The sequence below is a fragment of the Pimephales promelas genome, chromosome 13, assembly GCF_988280905.1.
Source record: "Pimephales promelas chromosome 13, fPimPro1.hap1.1, whole genome shotgun sequence".
Lineage (NCBI taxonomy): Eukaryota > Metazoa > Chordata > Actinopteri > Cypriniformes > Leuciscidae > Pimephales > Pimephales promelas.
The window spans coordinates 17,503,400-17,527,117 of NC_142781.1; the positions used below are offsets into that span (position 1 = coordinate 17,503,400).

Consider the following 23,718-nt stretch of genomic DNA (forward strand, 5'->3'; position numbering starts at 1 on the left):
TTTCTGTGGGTCGTGTGTGTTAACAGGCAGGATTTAACGACTACTGCGTAATTGCGTTCAATATTTTTAAGGCTTTAAACTTTTTTTTTTCACATGCCAACCGTGGTGCCGCGGTGGGCATGTCATGAAACCGGTGTTGCGACTGAACACCGGTAACACCGACTACCGTAACAAGCCTACCTTGTAGCGTTTTGTCTGCGGCATCTTCATTAATCCCCTCACTATCAGATGTTCCGGGAGTCTCCCGCAAATTGATAACGGCTCCCTGATGCCCGCAAAGCGAGTGAGCAAGAGCGCGCATGCGAGACAGATCAGACTGCTCCAAACCGCATAGTGCGTGCATGACGGAGAGAGTGAGAGACTTTGCGTGTGTGCGCTTCATGACACAGAGACTTTTCGTTCTTATTCGGTCTGGTTATTACCGTTTACGTTGGAACCGGCTCCCTTTTGGCACCGTGTTTCGGTACCCAACCCTATCCATAAGGCATCTGTCTGTGTATTTAGTACCTTCGTCCATATTTTCAAAAAACGCACTGGCACTGATCTGTGATAGATCTGTTAGCACATTAGTTCCAACCCCCTTTCGGCGGGTTTGAAAGAGTGGGAACTATTGCTTGTAGTCTTTACAGAAATCCCCCCTCTTACACTTCCTCCTACAATGACGTAAAATGACGATTTTTGCATCATTGTAGAAGGAAGTGAAAAAGGTAAATAGCAGATTTCTCTCGTCTCAGGGGAAAATTAGAGAGTGTTGCATGACCATTCAATAATATAACGGAATTCTAACAATGGAAATCTTAATGCAAATGGGTGGAGTGTCCCTTTAAAAAAAAAAAAAGTGGATGTATACCTGTATGTTTAAACCCCATACTTACAATCATGTTGCTCTTGCAAAATGTCCATGCTTGAGTTCTCCATCTTGTCCTTGGGACTGTTGAAGTGTGGGGTGCTCTGGTGTTACAGTGACATCTTGCTCTGCTGGGAAAGTGCAGCGCTCCCCTGAGGCTGAGACACGCTCCCTCTATGGCTTTGTGTTGATAACACCCTACAGCTCAATCTGTGAGTGCATTGTCTACCCTGAAAGGATCAGACAGCACAACATTTCACAAAATCTATCATGAAGAACTAATCCCTTTCCAGAATCCATTGCATGCCTGGAGGTCATTAGAGCATGAGATAACATTTTGGACAGAGACGTGTGAGAGAGATGCCACATTTAGGTGGTAAAGACAAATGACTTTTTTTTTTGTTGTGTTCTCTTTATTGCATTCTCCAAACCGAAATTAATGCCGCAAGAGGGATTCTTTTAAATCCTTAATTTGGATAAGAAAGCTGAAGCAATCAATATACACATTTGCATTTTAAACAGTTGAGAGGACTTGCATTACTTAACATTTAAAGAAAAAAAGAGCTAGAAGCAATCCAGGGTTTTTTTTTTTTTGCAGCCTAAATGTGTATTTTTAGCTAGCTGGATCAAAGCCACGCATGCTATTGATGCTATTTAAATGCTGCTGACTCTGAACACGTTTATTCTGCTTTCATATACTTGTGGATTGTAGTTGAACTTGCATGTGGAATTGTAGAAGGTCTCTTTGAAGGTGATTTTGGAGTTGCCCGTGTCTACTCTCAGTACGTGCCTGTTTCATGTGAAGTACTCTGACGTCTGGATGTCTGTTTCTCATGTGGCCTCTTGCTTTTTAACTGTATGCTCAGTGTACTGTATTACCCAAGGTGACCTGCTCTCCTCTTTCTGTTACGTAACATTTAAGTGCATCTGACTTGTGCTTGAGAGGGAGACTTATTTCACATAAAATGTATACTGGTTGTATATGTGGGTCTAGACTTTATTAGCGCTACACATATAAATCACTTCTTGTTAGGTACTAATGTAAGAAAGCAAAGCTCGTATCAGTATATTCATCAACTTTTGCAGTCAACTTCTGACAATGTTAGTAAGGATATAGATAGACAACTAAAGACATAACTTCCATATGTTTGCTGCAACATGACTTTAAAGCAATAGCCCACTTAAAAAATATGATTTTGTTATATTCTCACTCTTCGCTCTCCAGTATGATATTTTAAATGCAAAATTAGATACTACAACCTTTTTGAGCTTTCATTTTCCTTACAACAAAAGTGGGAGCTGGTTTATTTAAGATTTAAGACATATGTAATGTAATATAATGAAATTAAATGTTTTTGTAGCTTAGCAGAATAAATCAATGAACAAAACCTTAGAGATGTGTATAATGCTTTGGAAAAATAATTTTAGACTGAAATGAGTTGGGGCGTAATACATTGCAAATGCTGACCAGAACACCAAAACTCACGTCTTCCTTTATCTAAACAATTATTTTCCTCATCACTAAAGAGCTTATGTCTGGCCATGTATTTTGAAGCTATACTCTCAACCCCTGTTACTTCAAGGACAATGAGCTCTTGCTGAGGAAGAGTGAGGTAAATGTCACTGAAATGACAAAAACCTAATATTTCACAATATTTCATAATATTTCACTATTTCACAAGAACCACCTTCTCACAGTCAGTGAAGAAAGTTCATTATATTAGGTTATTATATATATTTTTAAAAAGCAATTCATTATGTCGTTAGTACATTCTGTACATTCATTTGGTATCAAACTGCACTGCTTTCTGTGACAAATCACCAGTTGTAATCATGAGACGTAATTTAACAAACTCTACAGACAGGTGCAAATACAATTGTTGATGTGGCAGAAATGACCCCCAGCAGATGTTCTCCAATTATATGGGTTTATGAAAATCTTTCATTTTTCACTGAGGATCTGCTGGACAGATGGAATGAAACTGGACCTGCTTTTAGTTCCTGTAATACACTATAACAGTGATTTCTTCTCAAATGGACAAAAACAAAATTATTTAGCCCTTCTATTATCTGACAAATGTGTCTGTAAATTGTTTGGATGCAGAAAATATCTTGAAACAATAGTTGGTTCTTGCTCTCGGATGTAATTAGTCAAGCAGCATTCCAAAAGAAAAGATTTCCCAGCCATTCATTATGGGGACATCTTTATGAGTGAGTGATTAATAATTTTTATTTTTTTTTAAAAGCATGTTCCTAACCATTTTTCTAACTTTGAGTGAGTGACTGAATTATTTAATTAACCGATTTGTTCAACACAGCTGATTCATTCATTTAAAAAAAAAAATGCTCCTCAGTTGCAGGTCAGCCTTAGGTTTGTTTGGAATTATTTTCATTCATGAAGCAAATCAAAGTAGCTGGCAATATGGTCCATAAATGTAAGCAACTCAGCGTTGACTTGCTAATTCTCGCAATTGTGCAGTTTATTAATGTGCCAACTGCTGAACGTATACTTCCCTTTTCCACGTTCCAGTCTGACTCCCAGCCTCTTTGCATGTGTGACATTGTAGAAATATCTTATACAACATATACATCCTCCGCCACGGTATGTGTACAGCTTAATAATAAGAATTGCACAAAAACAATGATGTAGCTGCAAACCTGGAGACTCATTAAAATTGAAGATTTGATGCCTGTGACCTATAGACGCTTTGATGTGCAAATCAGCCTTCACCGAGGTGGCCCTCCTCTTCCTCTAAATGATTATCCATGGTGCAGAGCTGGAGTCAGTCCTCTCTCCATCCAATTTACACAGCTTGCTGAGGCCAAGGAAGACCAGCATAATCATCCCTGACCCCCATTGTGCATGATGATCATAGCTGCGTGGAAAGGAGTGCTGCCATACTAGTGACCTCCTAGGGCGTCAACACAGGACATTGATTATCAGTCTGATACTGTGAACATTCATCATTGTGGTGCATTATAGGTGTTCTAGATGCTATGCTTTTTTGTTGGCACTTTCCACAAATACATTACACTTTTGATGTTTACCAAATAGTGTACCAAAAAGTATATTTATTTACCAAATATCTGTAGAGGAGTGATTCTAGGACTCAAAATGTTTGCTTGAGGTGCTCTTTGGATGGGATAATATGTAGCAACAAGTCAGAAAACGTCTCGGTTACATATGGTAACCCTCATTCCCTGAGGGAGGGAAAAGAGACGTAGGTCATGACTGACCAATAGGAATCTTGCTAGAGAGGCCAATCTACTTGGCACATTCGCATGCAATCATTTGCATCAGCTGTGCAGCCTCGCAGCACAGGTTTAACGAGCTGCTGTTCCCTCAGGGAACGAGGGTTACCATTGTATAACTAAGACATTACCTATTGGTCAGTCACTACAACGTAGGTAATGATTGATCAATGGGAATCCCTACCAAAGCACCACACCTTTACACCACCTTGCCTGGAAGGATGATAGGAGGAGGCTTACACAGAGTTAGTCTGACACTGTTGTTCCGTGTTGTTCCCATACAGTGAGATATTGGATAACACTAGGCACTTTATCTATACTAGGCGATTATCTGAATCTTTTGTGTGTGTGTGTGTTAAAAGTACAAAGTAATGACAAATAAAGAATTAATGTACAATAGGGCTGGGCGCTAAAACGATAATGATAATTATCGCAATATAATTTTTACTCGATCTAGAGTTCGATAATGTAAAACGGAAATGGAACGAAACTCATTACGCACATGGCACCCTTTATCGTTAATATTCACGCGAACCCAAGGCGTCATAAATCCTTTCGCGTAATATGAGACTACCCTACCCCACACCTAAACCTAACCATCACAGCGCGTGTTATATTAACGATAACGGGTGCCATGTGCGTACTATAGCGCCGTTTTGTCATATAGCGTTATATATGACGCTAAAGGATGAGAATGCGTTTGGCACACGGACCATTTATCCGCTCCGCTCAAAGTCCAAACCGCAGTGCAGCGCGAGCTCATAGACATTTTGCGCAAGGTCACTAGAGCTGATGCGTTTACTCTGATCGTCTCGCTCACGAAATCCAGTGAGAAGAACTTGAATTCAGCGAAGAACACAAATGTCTAGTTTAAACCAGTTTAAAGGCAGATGAAACAGTGCTGACAAACAGGTGAAACACTTTGTACTACGATACAGTCAGAAAGATTTTCCGTCTACAAATTCCCATCATTTACCATGGATTTATTATAACGTTAGCCTAGTAATATTAACTGCACCATGAAATGTGGGATATACATATTGTATATCCCACATTACAAGAATTGTATTATATTATTAATGCAGTGTAAAGGCCGTAGAGCTCTCGACCGCGCACCTTACCAGCTGTGAAAACAGTTTTTTTTGTTTGCTCAGTTTTTTTAAACAACAAACAAAGAGAGAGAGAGAGAAAAGACAGCTTGCGTTGCTGTGCCATCACGCCTGCACCAATGTGGAGAGATCTAGAAGAGGCTTGTCTTTCAAATTCACTCAGCGAAGTGTTTGGCCCCGAAGCAAAAAAACTAGTGTGCAATCACAACAGCTGCCAGCCTACCTGTAATGCGAGGCTGCACAGCTGATGAAAATGATTGCACGCCAATGTGCATTGGCTTGTTTTAGTTTCACTCAAAGTAGATTGGCCTCTCTGGCGAGATTCCTATTGGTCAGTCATGACCTACGTTGTAGTGACTGACCGATAGGGAACTCCAAGGCACTCTTAAGAAAGATTAAAAAGCCTTTTTTTGGGATACAACATCTATACTACAACACTATAAAGCATATAAAAGTGTGGTTTACAGGAAAACACTAAAATCAAGTTCTTCGTTCAGGCCTGGGTATCTAGTAGCCTGCAGTTTGTCAATCCATAAACTTGGTTAAATTGTTTTTGTCTGTTCCCTTTCCTAAGTGACAGTGGTATATTGCCAATCCCACAGGCCTGGACGGTAGATGGGTCATTATTCTGGGAAAATGGGAAGAAGATTGTTTTCTTAAACCAGGAAAAGAATGCCTACTTCAAATACAATGGGTCTGCATTCATGAGACACGAGCAGAACAAATTTTTGTGTAAAGGGGTTCTGGCGTAAATTTTTGGATTCATTAAAATGTTCGTATTTTCCAAATGTTAGTTGGTACGCAAGAAATCTACACCTGCTCCCAGCCACGCGTAAATGGTGTGCTTAGCATCCGAATGTTTTGCTCATTAATAAGGCTGCATTTTAATTCACCTTAATCGGGTACATATTTATACAGCATTTGGAAAAAAATATTATACAGTAATTACATAGGTTTTTTTCTTTTTACTTTTATTATGAGAGCCTAATAGCAGATCTGGTGATCGATGGCAGTCCTTCTCCAGTTTGAATACGATTTTTCCGAAGTGAAATTTGTTGTTGTTTTTTTTGCTGTCAAGCTTAATGTTGAACCATTTTCTTCTCTGGGACTGTTCGATTGACAGATGAAACTCCATTAACTGCATCTGTATGCTGCCAAGCTTCATTTTTTAGGACCTTATACGCCACTATGTACGCTTGAAAATAAAATGTGGCGTTTTGAATGAACTTCTGATAATAAAACTTCAATTTCTGCATCCGAGAAATCTTTCTTTTTCATTCGCATTCATGTTATTATATGCCTATATATGAAGAGTTCAGAAGCAAAAGCCTCTAAGTGCCATTTGAAATTTTCTTCTAGAATGATCATTTTTATCAAGCTTGTATATTTAAGTTCAGTGATTTCACTTAAGTGGCAATAATAATTACCTATTAATTGTTATTTAAGTGAAATTACTGAACTTAAATATATAAGTTTGATAAAAATCATCATTAAAGAAGAAAATTTCAAATGGCATTTAGAGGCTTTTGCATCTGAACTCTTCATATAGATGTCAGTTGCATATAATGGGCGGGATTTATGGTAATTGAGAATGAATGTGCACACACATCCCATTTACGACTGGTTGGAATTCATTGACACACATACACGCACACATTTTACTATCACATCTGACGTTTACAAAGTATTTGTGAATCAGGAGAAGAGTTTTTTGGAAGGTCTCTTTACGCGCAAATCACTCTCATATTTACTCGTATATTTTATGAATGTTTCATGAATGAGACCCACTGTTATTAGACTTTGGAATTTGGTATCTTTAAAGACGATCATGGTGCCCTACACACTTTAGTCTTTAGAAAACCTACTGACAGGAACACCATTCTGGATGGTAAAAGCTTAGCCCTAAGTGGTTGAAGGAAAATGTTCCATTTATTAGTAGAAACAATATGAGTTTCAGGCATGTGTTACCAAATTTGCCATATTTTTTAAATACAATTTATTATATCAAAATTTAATTATATATATATATATATATATATATATATATATATATATATATATATATATATATATGCCATTTTATTATTGATCAGAAGAAATATGAGTGTTTATATGATTTTTAGGTATTATTTTGTACTCTACTCTTTTAAAGGGCCTGTTAACTTTGTGGGCTTCTGGAAAAGATGCATCATACAGATCTGGAACAGAACGAGCAACAGCTTATTTTAAAACAGCTGTTATGTAACTTAGCTAAGAGTCTGTATATGTTATTGTTGATGTTATTGCATTGGTTTAGGTGCAGGAAAAGAAAAAAAACACCCCTTCCCCTTTTTGTAATCGCCCACACAAACACACAAAGTCCATTAGAGCACTGCTCAGAGGAGATGCTAGAAAATGCTCCTGCAGTTCAGTCTAGGTCACTGCCTTTCTATTTCCACCACAGTGACAGAGCCATGGCCCATGTGCTTGACTATTGAATCTGTTATTGTTCTCCTTGGTTTTTTATAGACTTATTAGCTTGTCTATTGCTTCCTAAATCATGATCAGGCACCGTACAGCTGAGAATTAAAAAAAGGTTCTGTATAAAAGTCCCACATAGGACAAAATGTGCTGGATTCAATCAATTTGAGAAAGCAATTTCAATAAAACATACTGCCTTGAACAGAACGCTTTCCATTTCTTTGAGTTTTTATGAATTCTGGCTGATCACTGGTGTTTTTTGCCATTGTCAATCTGATTTCTATACAGTCACTTTGTCGCCTCCCCTGAACGCTGACTCATTTAATTACAAATGAAGTGGTTGACTGGTAATATAGCAAACAGCTTAATGGATCCTAATTTAAACATGTTGCTCAGGAGGTTTGTACTGCCATTAAGGAAAAAGGAATGCACTGTAGCTTTGCATAAAACATCTGTAAGTACCAGGTTTGCTTTTAGAGAAAGCTGTAGACCCTCAGAGAGCAAGCTGAGGAGATTGAACCATAGAGAGAATGTTTTTCTTCCCAAATCTGATTGGTCAGATTGAAAAAGCTTTCTTGGCAAGTGACTCAGACAGTCTATAAAAGGACAGCAAATAAAAACAGAGCACTGCAACATATTTCAGACCTGTAGATTATTGTTGTATTTTCATGGGAAGGTATAATAGCTCCATGACTTGATGTTTGACAGTAGATTATTGCTTTAGAGGTTTACTAGTCTCTGCACTAATATTAGAGTGGAAATGTTATAACAGTATATTAGTTTAAAGTATGGCAGCCAATGATTTCTATTATTATCAATCTACAATTCATAAAATAGACGGCATCCGAAATCTTAGGCAGCTGACTTGTTGCCTCGCTCCTCTATCAGGCAATGTCTTTAGCAGTTTTTGGAGACGAAGAAACCTCACGAAACTGATTTTGGACTTCTGAGGCTTTATAATGGTTTAATGATCTAAGACAAAATAGAGAGAGCTTTGGTGATGACTAATCAAATATATTTTTTACTACAATTTCTCACTAGAAATGACATCAAAAGTTGAAAAAGTTATATATATATATATATATATATATATATACACACACACACTGACCACCAACCGCAACTTTCAGATGCCATCTAATTTTTTTGCTCAACTGTCACAGAATGGAACACACAGGATTGTGGGATATCAATCCTGTCTTCTGATTTTTGAAGACAGCATAGATGTGTCCTTCACTGTAAAGGACACATCTATTCTGTCTTCAAAAATCAATCAGATGAAGTATCTCATGAGTCAGGAAGTGAACAGTGAAGCTACCATTACAATCAAACGTGCCTTGATGTCTTCTTACCTCCGAATGCAGCATTTTTGAGCTTAGTATTGCATAAGGGGAATAAAACCTAACAGGTTATATAAATTATTAGGGCTCAAAGATTCAAAGTTAATTTACTCTATCTTGTGTTTCAAGACCGTCCACCCGCTCCTGTTAATGTGTCGGTCATGCACCTGAGAGCTGATTCAGCAACTGTGTCCTGGGAGGTGCCTGAGGGTGACATCATCATTGGCTTTTCCATCTCCCAACAGGTAAATTACTTTTCAACAAAATATTACAAAAAATATACCCCATCAAATCTAATATTTTAAGATTGTGATCTTTTTGTAAACAAGCAGAAGAGACATTTGCACATTTGTTTTTGATTGCCCAATATCCAAAACATTTTGGTCAGTCCTTGGCTCTTATATATATGATTTTGAACCCTATTCTTTTAGCCTAAAATCTTATATATATATATATATATATATATATATATGAAGAGTTCAGATGCAAAAGCCTCTAAGTGCCATTTGAAATTTTCTTCTAGAATGATCATTTTTATCAAGCTTGTATATTTAAGTTCAATCATTTAACTTAAATGACAATTAATAGGTAATCGTCATTGCCATTTAAGTGGAATTACTGAACTTAAATATACAAGTTTGATAAAAATCATCATTAAAGAAGAAAATTTCAAATGGCATTTAGAGGCTTTTGCATCTGAACTCTTCATATATATATATATATATATATATTAATTCTGTATGCTAAATTATTGATAAAGAATGTTTTATTTTATTATTTATTTTTTTCAAATGGTATCCCACCTTTCCCCCTTTAAAGTTTAATTAGTTTTGCTTTGTAAAGAACAAACCAATCTTTTTATATATGAAGAGTTCAGATGCAAAAGCCTCTAAATGCCATTTGAAATTTTCTTCTTTAATGATGATTTTTTTATCAAACTTTTAAATTTAATTTCAGTAATTTCATTTAAATAACAATTAATAGGTAATTATCATTGCCATTTAAGTGAAATTACTGAACTTAAATATACAAGCTTGATAAAAATTATCATTCTAGAAGAAAATTTCAAATGGCACTTATGGGCTTTTGCATCTGAACTCTTCATATATAACTTTTTCAAATGTGTCAAAGTATGTTTATAAAGTTCGCTTTCATTACATGGTGGAAGATGAATACAGCCCAGTCAAGAGGATAAGACAGTTAAAAGTTTTCTGGCCACACAGTGAAGCTGATGAAAGAAATAGGAGCCACATCAATCCTGTAAAAACTTGTTAACCTGCAAGGTGATGTGCATGTGGCTGCTGCACATATCTCCGAGAGGGGCACGCCACAAAATGCTGCCCGAGAAGTAGCCACAGCCAAGTCAAATGACAAGCCGAGTTGAGTATCTTACTGCAGGAGCCTGGAAGATTGCCCATGTCTATACTGTTGTGAAGTTGAATGACAGGCATCCGGTGTGCTTCCAGGGCAACAGAGTTTATGTTTCAGGGCTTCATCTGGAGATACCACTAGGGGGGAAATACATGTCATTACAGGAGGCATGCTACAGAGTCTCTTCTCCTGGGCTTCTTCAGTTATTTCTGTCATTGTGTGAGTTACTCAGTTCGACCTGGATGACTCAGTTCGAACTGAGCGAAATGCAAAGGCCACTTTGGTAAAGTCAGTACCGCTAGGTATCTTCAAGTCCTCCGGCAATGCAACTGGATGATGCAGGTTTGAAAGGTCTAAAACAGGAGGAGGTGAGTCCAAATTCAACTTAACAAGGGATATCTTGATTGTGTCCCTTAAAAACCTGAGCCCTCATCACTATGAAAGCATTGAGACTGAGAATTATCCGAATGAGATTATCCTGTAAATATAACAAAACATAGAAAGGTGTTAGCAGGTGTTTTTAAGTGTGATTGTGTGCTAATTTAAAATATGATGGTTATTAAAATATTATATATTATATATAAAATATTAAATATTATACGTTTCAAAAATCATTTATCGTCAGTACCGGTATATCGTGATACGCCTATTTCGCAATCAGCAAATTACAAATATATCTGTCAGTCATGTTATGCAATCAGTTGTATGCACATCTGTAATGGCTTTGCAGGCGACACTCACAGATGAATGCATTGTTAATGTTAGTCAAGGACTTTCATCAAACCTGCCCACACCTAGAGGCTGCTTGAGAGCTCAAGGGCAGAGGAAAGTGCTTTGGCTCTATTCACAGACTTTAAAGAGCAACCGAGGCAGAGATAAATGCAACATTAGCAAGAGCGCAGAATTATAGCTGAAATGAAAGACTGTCGTGTTTGGCTCTCAGTGCTTCGAGAAGATCCTTTAGTGCCCTAATGTGTGATTTATATTTATTAGGTGACCTCTTAGAAAGTCCTTACTGTTACTGTATTGCTGACGTCTAGACAGCGTGAGCTGTTTGAAATGTCAGCGAATTCCAGCTTAAAGCTCGGAAGGTGATTTTTCAGAACTTTTTTTTAAATGTTTTTGCCGTTTGAAAGAACATCTAAATCTAGGTAGTTTAGACTAGAGATGACCTGGGCTGAGTTTCCCGATAACATTGTCTCTTAGCGCGCTACGAAGACTCTTAAGGTATAACTTAACTGAAGGTATACCATTTCTAGGTGTGTTCCTCGAACCATGCCTTAGGAAGCCGCTTAAGATGTACCTTCTTACATGCGACGCTACCCAGTGCTGTCCGTGGCGATGGTGCTGAATTTGTTGATATCGATGGCTCGAGAATCAATTCTCTCGTGCAGGGGCTGCTTCACTGCGTTACGTGAGAAAGCGGTGCTTTTTTTTTTTTTTTTTTAAAAAGAAGCACTTCAGAAATAGTGGAAATTGCATTTATTTGGACTCATGGGATATTATAAAAAATAAAAAAAAATTACAAATTGCAAACTAAATTAAACACCCCAGTCATTCTCTTTAAATAAACGAATAAGCCTTTACTTTCGAATGGTTTGCCAGCTGATGTACCTTTGGATAATATAAATAAAAAGCTAACAACAATCAGTGTGATGACAATTTTATTATTCGCATAAAAACACTTGAATTATCTTAAATTGAACACTGGGTGTATTAAATTGAAAAAAATATTCGTATAGACTAAGATGTAAAGAAGCTTTTTGCAGTGGTGCCCACTAGCGGAGTGAACTGCCAACAGTGATAAGGTATAGCTGAGAGTGCATGACTTACAGAAGGTATACTTAACTAAGAATGTTTCTGGAAACACGTATTAATGAATAAGGTACAGCTTAAGGTGTAACTTAAGAATGACGTAGCATTAAGAAGGTTTCGGGAAACTCAGCCCTGGACTACAAAACAGCTTATCACAACCCACAACATATAAACCCCCAATATACATACCACTTAGGAACAGTGTGCATTTACTCAGTAAATTGTAACAACATACTTTCTTTAGCATGAGCAGAATCATCATGCATCATTCACGTACAGTACGTAAATACATGTAATTTAATATACATCACTAAACCATAACATAATTGCAGCTTCATGTTATCTATACCAATCTTTTGACTTTCAGAGAATGGACGGCAAAATGCAGAGGTTTATTAGAGAGGTGAACACCACCAGCAGATCCTGTGTGCTGTGGGACCTGGAGGAGGAGATGGATTACATCATCCAGGTTCAGTCTATCGGCCTGTACGGAGAGAGTCAGGCCAGCAAACGTGTCCACTTCAGAACCCTGAAGAAAACTGACCGCTTCCCCTCAAACAGTTCAAACCAAGGTAACAGCCCACCCTCACTCATACACTACATTGGCTTGTTTTGATGCTGTCCATCATCTTGACATCCCGTTTACATTCTCAGTGGATTCTGCCGTTGTGTTAAACAGTTCTCTTTCCTACAACCCAATTAATTACTGATGAACACTTCATGCATGGGTGCAGGTAGACCTTGTTACTGCTTCTCATTTTCAGCACCAATTTCTAATCAACTCGCTGCCTCTCAGGGGGATATGCCGTATATTTGGTGCTGTGCGGCACGAGCGGTGATCCTTAATAGCAGGCCTTTGAGTGGATTATTAATACCCATTTCAATGTTGTATTGATATGAGAGATTTTCTCTTCTGTATGAAATTTAGCACTGAAAAGGCACTGAAAACCAGATAAATCAAGGTGCCTTCAACATGAGAGTAGATATTTTTGCCAGCCAGATAGCTTGTGCACACCAACGCAGAGAGAGCGCTCGAAATTAATCATCCGAGCATTCAAAGATGCACGTAAATCAGAAAACATGCTCAGTGTGTCTTTAACGCTCTATATTTATCTGAAGACATCCCGTTTGACTCTTGCTGATACAGGAAGCTTGCTGATATAGAGCTTTAGTTCAATTGAACTACATTTTGGATTATTTCTAAAGCTTCCTTAATGATTGCATTGGTTAAAATCTGTCATTTAGTTGTTTTTGTTGGAGTTTGAATACAGCGTCATCTTGGCTGACAGCAGTGTACAGTAAAAAGCTAGTCTAAAATTAATCAAACTGAAGAGTGAATGCCCGTCATTAGAATTGCCTGAACAGAAGAACTTCTTCTTCTGTGGACTTTAACTTCAATGAGGCATAAAAAGTATAGATGTTTTTCAACATACATCAATCTTCTTTTTATATTTTCTTATATTTCTCATTTTCGTTAATTTTCTGGTCTCTGTCTTTAAATTTAATAGCGCAGTACTTGAAAAAAAAAGTATTTTTATGCATCTTATAAAACTGTTTAATAAATGTTTACAATGTTTTTCACGCACTCATGATATTAATGTATCCATCGACAGACATGAAAGCATTTGTGGAAGTTGTGTATCCAGTTGTCATGCAGGTAATAAGAGACAGTGCAGTTTGACATTCATTTGCACAACATACATTTATATTGATATGTTTGTTTTGTGATCATGACTGGCTTGTTATTCAGCTTGTTATATTTGATATGTGGATATTATTATGAGTTGACACTATTTATTATATTACTTTTATTATTTATCAATACTTATTATACTTGATTGTTTATTTAAATACATATTCAAATTTTATTTTTTATTTTTAATCATCCATGTTTTTTTCTAAAATGCTTGTCACTGTACTTTTTATTCAAGTCCATTATGCTGTGATCTTCATTTGTTTTTAATTGTTTGATCCTTCTTATATTTTTTGTGTCTTTTTTTCCACAGTGTTCAGTATTGAGGGTAATCGGTCATAGAAAAAGTCATATTGATCTGATTATGATTTCTTACAAGTTCAAAATTTTATTTAAAAAAATGCATTTTCTGACACAAATGGCTCCATTTCCTCATAATGAAATTTCCTCCTAGAGAAAGAATTTAACAAGCATCATTCAAATACAGACATTTACTTTTTATAACCCGAGCACTCAGTTCATGACCCGTGAATTATTGGATGTTCAGAGGAGTTTTTAAATTAGTGCAGTCTCTCTCAATGCATTCATGCATCTCTCTCTGTCGCTATAATAATGAATCACATCATGATACAACGGTTAAATACATTTTCCAACCTTCCCTCCTCCATCATGCGGTGCATGATTTGAAATTAGGAGCAATAGACTTAGCAGGGAGTATTTGCCATCTGCTTACAAACAGAGTGCTGCTTTTCAAAGTCAACTTGCCATAATTGCCTAAGGAATCTGACAAATATATATAAAAAAAACTGAAAAGGAAAGTAGTTGTCTTCATAGAAATAATAGAAAGAGAGAAAGAAAAGTGTGCCATGTCATTGAGATATCTTGTTTTGTGACTTCAGACTGTTTCACCTGCATCTCTTAGGTATTTTTGGCCAATGCTTCTCGTGTGTTGTCAGACTTAGCTGAAGATGATTCCCATTGGACTCAATTACTGTGATACTTCAAAGAACTGTCTGTAAAAGCAGTGTCAATATCAAAGACCTGGGCCCTGCAGTCCCAACAAACAAACCTGTGCATCCTGATGAGGAAAGACCCATCAATTACAACTAGAAAGACAATTTGAAAAAAAAAAAAAAAAAACTTTCTAGCAAGCACAATGCTTTCTCTGTGATGATCAACATCAGGCACTTAAAGGGATAGTTCACCCAAAAATCTAAATTCTTTACTCAGCCAATGAGCAGATGTCTTGCTTTGGTTCATTGGGCCAAAGAAGATGCTAGGAGGCTTGTTGTCTGGCATTTTTAGCAGCTCCCTTTTCAAGATCCAAAATGGCACCGGCGCGAGCAGGACGCTAATCCAGTAGCCTGTTCTCCTGAACTGGGGGAGCCACTCCAGCATGTATTTAACTTGAGCCTGCAGCTTGGGAGGGTCCCAGTGCTCTGGAAGACTTCATGACATCCCAGTTCCCAAGAAAAAAACACCCCAGGGAGCCGGGAGACTTCAGACCAGTAGCACTGACATCACACATCATGAAGGCCTTCGAACGGCTGCTGCTCCATGTCCTCAGACCTCAGACTTTCTTTCTTCTGCAGAACACAAAACAAGATATTTTGAAGAATGCTGGTAAACAAACCCTTTTGCCTTACCATTGATTTTTATTGTATGAACCAAAAATCCTGAGACATTTCTCAAATTCTGTTCTTTTATGTTCCACAGAAAAAGTAAGTCAGGCATGGAACGAAATGTGTGTGAGTAAATGGTGAGTAAATATTTTAACGGGTGAGTACTGTAAATATCCCTTTAAAGGGATAGTTCACCCAAAAATAAAGATTATGCCATCATTTTTTGCAAAAGAAGATATTTTGAAAAATGTCTCTGTACATTTTATCCATAAAATGGAAGTCAATTGGGTCCAACATGTTGTTTTGGACCCCATTGTCACAGTATGGAAAAAATCGTATTTTCTGTTCCACAGAAGAAATAAATATAGGGTTGCGTTTGCAACAGATCGAAATTTTTGGCACACGTTTAAACACAAAAATCTGTATCTGTGCGGAGTCTCATCCAAATTTATTTTTTAATCAGATACATATCCAATATCTGGTCATCTGACCTATGTCTAAACAGATCAGATCTGTGTATTAAGACTTGCAGTGTGTAAACACCATATGGGGTTTGGAAAACACAGTAAATTATGACATAATTTTAAAGTGCCTCTGCAGTGGTTCTTTGTGTGTTATTCATCATGAGAATCTCACAGTGATACATACATGTGCAACAGCATCTTTGAACTGATCCCAGGCTAGTGGAACTAATGAGCAGATGTCTTTGGTTCCTTGGGCCAAAGAAGAAGCGAGGAAGCTTGTTGTCTGGCGTTTTAGCAGCTCCCTTTAAAGTTCTCCAAAGAGCTCCCCTGTAGGGCTTTGGGACAAGGATATTTTGAACCTGCTTAATGTGGAACAAAGTATTCATTTTCCAGACAGGAGTGAAACACCTCTGTGTATTAAGACTTATCATTATAATATTCATGGGAATGATGAGAGGAATGTTTCACTGTCTTCTAACCTGACTCTTTAGTGGCGGAGAATGTGAATGGGTGTGAGCGCTCATCTCAGTACCCCTTGCTTTTTCATTTTATGACAGAAGGTGTCTCAGTGTCTCGGCCGCTTTTATCCAGAAAGGGCCAGCAATTGGGAAGAGTGGTGCTCTGGACCAATTCCACACAGGTTAAAAGATACTTGGGGGAGGAAATGGGCCTGAATTCAATCCCTTTAACACTGGATCAATGAAGACAGATGGCTGGTTAGATCAGGATGAAGTTGGATGGTGGTGGTGATTGGAATACTGGGATACTTGGGTTTAAACAAAAGTAAAATAAATCACAGGGGGCAGGGGGCAACCATGCAACAAATGTTGGTGGAACCAACTTTTTGGGAAATAGTTTTTGGGACTATATTTGCCTGCGCACCCACAGAGAGAGCATGATTCAGTGCTCAGGATACAACAGAGAAAAAAGCAGTTTTATTGAAACATTAGAATACGTTGGTATTAATACAAGATAGCATATTTCAAAACGCACAGAAAGAGAAAAGGTTGTATAGTGCTTTAATTAGCTATCTAAGGGAAACAGGATTGGTTGACAGGATATAGTTATATAGATTTAACTTTTTTTTTTTAAAAAAATATATAGATAAGTTGTTTAACTCTGTTAACTCCTGTCCAGTTGGGGGCAGTAAATGCACCTTTTTAGCTGGTTTGCCAACCTCCATAAAATTCTTAAAGAAGAAGAAGAAGAAGAAGAGAGAGCATGGCATTTAAATGTTTGTAGAGAGTTCAATTGGTTCTCTCATTTATTCCTGGAAAAGCATACAATGATTACAGCTCCTCATCATTCAAAGAAAAGATGCAACTGGTAGGACAATTTATGATTGACTGTGTTTAAATATATTGAGTTTTAAATATTCAGGTTCTACTTGGATAGTAATGTGCAATTTAAAATAAGAAATGAGGATTTTGTTATGTGAATGTTGAAGTTGACAGAAGTAACATGTGCATGAGTTTAATTATGGGATTGGTATTTTCTTGTTAAATTCCTAGGTTAAACTTAATGATCGTGTTTAGTTTCGTTTGAAGATTCAATAGCATTTATTTTATTATTTCTGTGAGAGAGTGGTATTGTGATTTATGTGTGACTGATTTGTGATGTATCTGTAATTAGTTCATGTTTTGGTTTGTGTATTTGAAAGGTTATCAACATATATCTACTGTTCCATCACTGATCTATCAAATCACCTTCAAGCAATTATACCATATTATTCCATCACTGGTCTTATGAAACCATCTCAAAGAAAATAAAGAATCAAGAAGTGAACAGATTGAGTTGTCCTTTGCGTTCTTCAGTGAGAAAAGCAGTTTTCAAGTTTGGGCTGAGCTGTAATCAATTAAAAAACACACAGAACTTGACAATAACTGACCTGGCTGTCTCTGTGATCCTGACACACAGATCGGCTGCGAGCCCTCTCCATTCCTATCCCTTATCCCTATCTCTCTTTGTCTTTTGTGGTGTAACATCCTTGGTATGGTTGGGTAGCATTCCCTTCTGTGGATTGTGGTTTACGCCACGTTTCTGGCTAATGCAGTTTAATCGATAAACTGTTGTGTTGATCGAACTGGTCATCACTGGTCATGTTGTCACGTATCCACTTGCAGGTTTTGTTTTTTGGTCTTTTTTTGGTTTTTGCTGTTTTTTGACGAGAATAAACAAAGTACTTTTCCCGAGATGGTTTTGCAATTTTCTGCTGTTCATCTCAGGACATTTAAAGGATCTTTCCTCTTTGCTTCCGACACTTACAAATGGTGTGAACAACTTGGGGTTTTTCGTCGGCCTCATTACATACACCGGTCACATTTTTGTGTTGATTTTGATGTTTCTTTTGGACAGTTGTCCTGATGGAAGATGTCCTCTCCAGCAGAAAAATAGGCTCTCAACATACAGTATGAGATCCAGCAGTATATTTACAGTAACTGTAGGCATGGAGTACTTTTTTATCCCTGTTTGGACCAAACACATCTGGTTGCTGCCAAAAAGCCCCTTTTTTAGTTTCATCTGACCACATAATGCCGGTCCCTTTTGAACTTCCAGTCGTGTCTGAATATACTTGGATTTTTTTTTTTTTTTTTTTTTTTTTTTGGTGGAACGAGCAGGATTTTTCTTGAAACCCTCCCAAACAACATGTGGGGATGTAGGGATTGTTTGATAGATTTTTTTTTTTAGGCTTTCTGGCCCCCAAGAACCCCAAGACAAGTCATCTCTGCAATTTTCCATCAGTGATCCTTGAGGAGTCTTTGGCCACTCAAAGACTCTTCCTCACCGTGCATTAAGACAATATATACACATGTCCTCTTCCTGGCAGATTAGTAACATCTTTATTGATTGGAACTACTTAATTAATGCCCTGATGGTCAAAATGAGTATTTTCAATTCTTTATCTATTTTCTAATAAACCATAAGAAAACTCTATCAAGCCTTCCATGAAAATACCCCAAACTTTTAAACCATAGTGCATAGAACTTTTTAAAATCAATTTCTGATTCATGAGAATCTTTCTGATTCACAAGAATAAAAACTGTCCAGCAGTTGGATCAGCGATGACTGTATCACCTTTGCATTCAGTTCTCAGTACAATCACTCACAGTTGATCCTCTGTCTTTTAACAGATGACCCAACAGTCCAAGGCCTGGATAAAGCTCGACAGCTGCAGACAGGGGAGATGATCATCATTGTGGTGGTGCTTCTTATGTGGGCAGGTGAGACACTGATGTCAGCTCAAAAGAAATTTGCCTGTTAAGGATTCTTTCATGATCGTTTATATCTACTGAGAAAAGACATGCTTGCAAACATCACCTCATAAATTATTAAACTTCGAGAGAGATGAGTCTGAGAAAGAGAGAGCGGTTCATTTTTTTTTTTCTTTGATTTGCTAATGGTTTTTAATTTTTCACCTGAATCATTTTAACATCACTTGAATTAAATTGTACTTGAAATTCCACTATATGCCAGCCCTAAAAAGCCTTACGAAACCATAATATGCATTAAACTGATAAAATATGAAATGTACTGCTTGAATTTTAACAAGGGCACAGGAAATAGAATAGAAGCACTTCTCTCCTTACGCAAGGCACTGAGACAGTCTGCCTCACTGTCACAAAATAATTCATGCGCTCAATTGCAACTGTCACTTCAGGAAACAAGGAATGTATTCGCACCGCTGGGCTTTGACTACTGAAAGAAATTCTGACTGCCCCTCACAATCCAGAGGATGATGAGCGTGTGCAACATGAAAATCAGGGGCAGCCCCTTCCCTGAGTTAAACACTTGGTCAACCTGGATTTACAATAAAAATGCAAAAATAATAATAATAATAATTGAACCGATATAAACAGAACCCATTTACTGTAAAAATTTCCACTCAGCTTTTGATGTTTTTAATTAATGAACATGTCAACTCCATGTAATTTCTTTTTGTTGCTAAAGTTTGCCTACAATGTTTAGATTTTACTCAATAAATATTCATGGCACCCTTTATCTGACCCTTATGATTAAATAATCAGTTTTTTGTTTTGAGATCAGACCGAAATGGTCAATGACATTGTTAAGGGGCACCTACAGTATTATTCAAAATACACTTTTAAATGGCATTTGAATATAAATGTGTGTGTACACAACCACCCTATAATGATAAAAATAAGCTAAGTGCTTTTTTTAATTCACATAAATCATAAGCATTGTCTCAGAACAAGCCGTTACCAGATTCAGGGCAATGTGATGGACTTTTGCACAGGCCCCTCCCACAACTGTTGACTGACACTGCAGTTTTATCATAGACCCACCCTGAGTAAGCCATACACACTCCACCAGTGTTTTGACACCGGAGCAGCTGTAAACAAGAATATCTCTTAAACGATTGAGGTGTTTTGTTGGTGGATGTAAGAATGAACATGAATGATGAACACTGCTATAGAGACCCGAAAGAAGACGTATAACCATTTCAATAACTCTGAGTTTTTTCAGTTAAGCTAAAAAACTGCATAGAATCCCTTTAATGCAACCTTGCTGAAAAAAAGTATTAATTTCTTTAAAAATATGTATATTACTGACCCAAACTGACCCTATAAGATTCAAACTTGAGTTGTATTCTTGCTGAAAGTGCTGAACTACTTAAGATAATGGGCCGAGACAAAGGTGAAATGGAGGTAACATGGTTACAATTTAGTGGTTCTTAAGCGTTTGTGTCTTATAGGGTTGGATGCTTCAGTGGCTCTATGAGACCTTTCAGTCTGTCTTGTCTCTCCAGAGCTTTGTAGAGTTACATTAGTATGACGACTCTCTCTTTTCTGTTTCTACAGCCGTAATTGCCTTGTTTTGCCGGCAGTATGACATAATAAAGGACAACGATTCCAGCAACAGCAAAGAGAAGGCAAAACCATCTTCAGAGAGAAGCACACCAGAGCACCACAGCGGAGGTCTACTGCGGAGCAAGGTGGGAATCTTTCTCAACTCAAAGTCTTGTCTAAACCACACGTCCCTTTTAAAGAAAGAGGAAAATCCCGTTTGTCACATACTGTGTCATTCTAAACCCACATGGAACACAGAGTGAGAATCAACAAGTATATTTCCTGTACAATGAAATTGAAGATAAACCAAGGGATGTCAAACAAAAAAAAAGATCAAGAACCCTTATAAAAGCAGTCCATGTGACTTCTTATGAAGTCAAATTTAATTTCATTTTGCTTGAAAACATGTCTTCATCATGTAGAGTCATAAATAGTGACATTTGAACACGTAAGTTCTGTCATGAAACTCTAGATGGTGCTGGCTAATAGGTCCTTTTACTCACTTGTTCATAATCACATCATTATCTGTAGGCACAGCTGATTGGTTTCTGCCGTATCGGTAACCAATGAGCTTGCTGCTCAACCTTCAAATACTTCGGTAGCTTTTGCCTTAGCAGTACAGTGTGCTTTCAGAAACCCCCCACCCTCCCGAGCTCCACCTGTATAAATCTACTATGGGTAATTCATGTATGCTATATTGTACAGCAGCAGCATGTCTTACACAGCAGTGTGTCGTGTTTGTATTGGCAGTAGCATTCGCTCTGCAGCAGCGTAGCAGATCTATTCCGAAAAGACCAAACATATCAGGATTGTCATATCTATAACAATGCCAAACACTCCGAGAGTTGTCATGACAGAAAAATATTTCTCTTCATTGCGAAGGATATCGTCCTTGCATGAATAAATGTAATATTAGCCTTTAAACGAATGTGCTGTAACAGATTTTAAACCTGATTATAAATTAGATATCTCTGTTTAAAAGTTAATTGCAGTGCAAAACACCTTTGCAGTGCTTTCCCCCACAATTCCTCGTTTTCAAAACACAGATTGAGGTGAAATTACATTTCCCGAAACATTTCATTAGCTCTAAATGAAAAGCGTAGAATAAGCATTTCAAGCCAAGAGGACAAGGAAAAACAACCTGATCACTTTAACACCTGCGGAAAGAATAAGATAGAAAGCAGGAAAGCATTAGATTGCTATCCATCTCACTTTTCACAAAGATTGTCTGCCCAGGAACTGCGGAATTGAGAAAGCCACTGATTGATCAAACCTTTTTGTTATTTGTCGGATGAAACCTCCCAGCAATGAGGGATGAGAGAGAACACTATGGCTTGCATAACCCTGACTCATGTGAAAGGCTTCAGGGTAGCTCTCTGTTGTACAAGTTTTGCAAGATCAACTAAGCCTATGGAGCTTTACTCTATATTTGCACAGGCAATGCTAGAATTCACTGTGATGCTGAGTGGTTTGCTAGAGAAAGTGTGTCAGTGTCCCAGAATAATCATTTTTGTTTATGAATAAAAAATAAGTCAGGCTGGGTTTCGATACAGATTTTCAGATTCTTTTGAAATTATTTGATTCTGATTAATTTAGGCATATCTCAGGCGTGTTGTAAAATGGCTATCTTTTTGAACTTGTACTTAAAAGAAACGGCGTATAAGAATAAGCCTACACTTTTTGCACTATGTTTTTGATTCATTAGTTCATGAATCGGACTACGCTTGTTGATTTTAGTGTTTGCATGCAGCCTTCAAGGACAATCCAACTGAAGACCTTTTATTGTCATTTTGCAGAACAGAGTATTTTTATTGAATTCAAAAAAAGACTGTGATTAAATAAAAACTCACAACTCAAGGTAAAATATGATTTTTTTTTTTTACCGTACTACTAAATATTCAACAGAATGAAAAGCAGTGCAGGAAACATTGATAGAGAAAACAAAGAAATTTTACATTATGAAAACAATAATTTTAAGGGCCTTTTTTAATGGTCTAAAGCCCACGGCGCAAGCGCAGTGTGTCCAAATACACTTTTGCTAGTTTAAAGTCCCTGTAAAGTCAAAAGTAAGTATGTGATAAAAAAGATATGATTTATATGATAAAAAAAGCTGGCAGGTACATAAAATAAGCTATCAAAATCTTTAAAAAATGAGCAGTAGTCTCTGCTCTCAAAAGCTGGGGGCGTGAAACCACGCCCACTTGCGGGAAAGCTGCCGACGGTATTATAAGCTAATACTGCTTTCGGGACGGGAGGATGAACACTGAGGCGGGAGATAGTCGGTTCAGCCCCATTACCCAGTAACAGCGGATTATCAGTGAATCCCAGTTGTCTCCGACGAAAGTTTATAAAACTATCCCGTGTAAAATGACTAAAGAGGTGGGTGTCGGCAGTGATCCACAGCTCTCCATCAAGGTGGCTCTTCACTAAAATAATCCACCTCTTCTTGATGTGATCGTTTTTAGGAAATTTAAATAAAAACACCGATCTGTTGTGTACATAATCACATCCAGGTAGTAGCCTACGCATACCGCGTCGAAGGCATAGCTAGCTAGCAAACTATAGGCTTAACTAATAGTACTGACAGTAGCTCGCGATTGAGCGGCGATCTGATGTGAATGTGCTCTATTGTTAGGGGAGGGGCCAGCTGCAGTGGCTTCAGTGTGTCATCAAGTAGGGGCGTGTCCAGGAGCTCAGGGGCTCCAGTGTGTCATCGAGCCCCCGTTTTAGCCCCGCCCAAAAAATCGGAAAATAGCAATGGTGAAAAACTTTTTAACGGTCTAACTCCGTATTTCAGTACTTCACTGTTCAAAGTCTTTGTAATATGTTTTAGCAATACATTTCTAACATTTATAATGTGTTTATGAATTTTTTTTGTAACGCAACGTAGCTCAGAATGTTAGTGACGGGGGTTGGGTGTCGCTGCTGGCGGTGGAG

General features: G+C 37.6%; 1 protein-coding gene across 4 annotated transcripts in view; it reads left to right on the forward strand.

Moving 5' to 3' along the window:
* The window catches only part of fndc4a (fibronectin type III domain containing 4a), a 55,619-nt gene that overhangs the window by 16,202 nt on the left and 15,699 nt on the right, over window positions 1-23,718 (forward strand). For all 4 annotated transcript variants that reach the window (XM_039692397.2, XM_039692396.2, XM_039692394.2 and 1 more), the window contains exons 2-5: window positions 9,138-9,253; window positions 12,562-12,766; window positions 19,105-19,194; window positions 20,794-20,927. In XM_039692397.2, coding sequence (XP_039548331.1) covers window positions 9,170-9,253; window positions 12,562-12,766; window positions 19,105-19,194; window positions 20,794-20,927 — 513 coding nt within the window. In that variant the 5' untranslated portion in view covers window positions 9,138-9,169. The remainder of the gene's footprint in view (window positions 1-9,137; window positions 9,254-12,561; window positions 12,767-19,104; window positions 19,195-20,793; window positions 20,928-23,718) is intronic.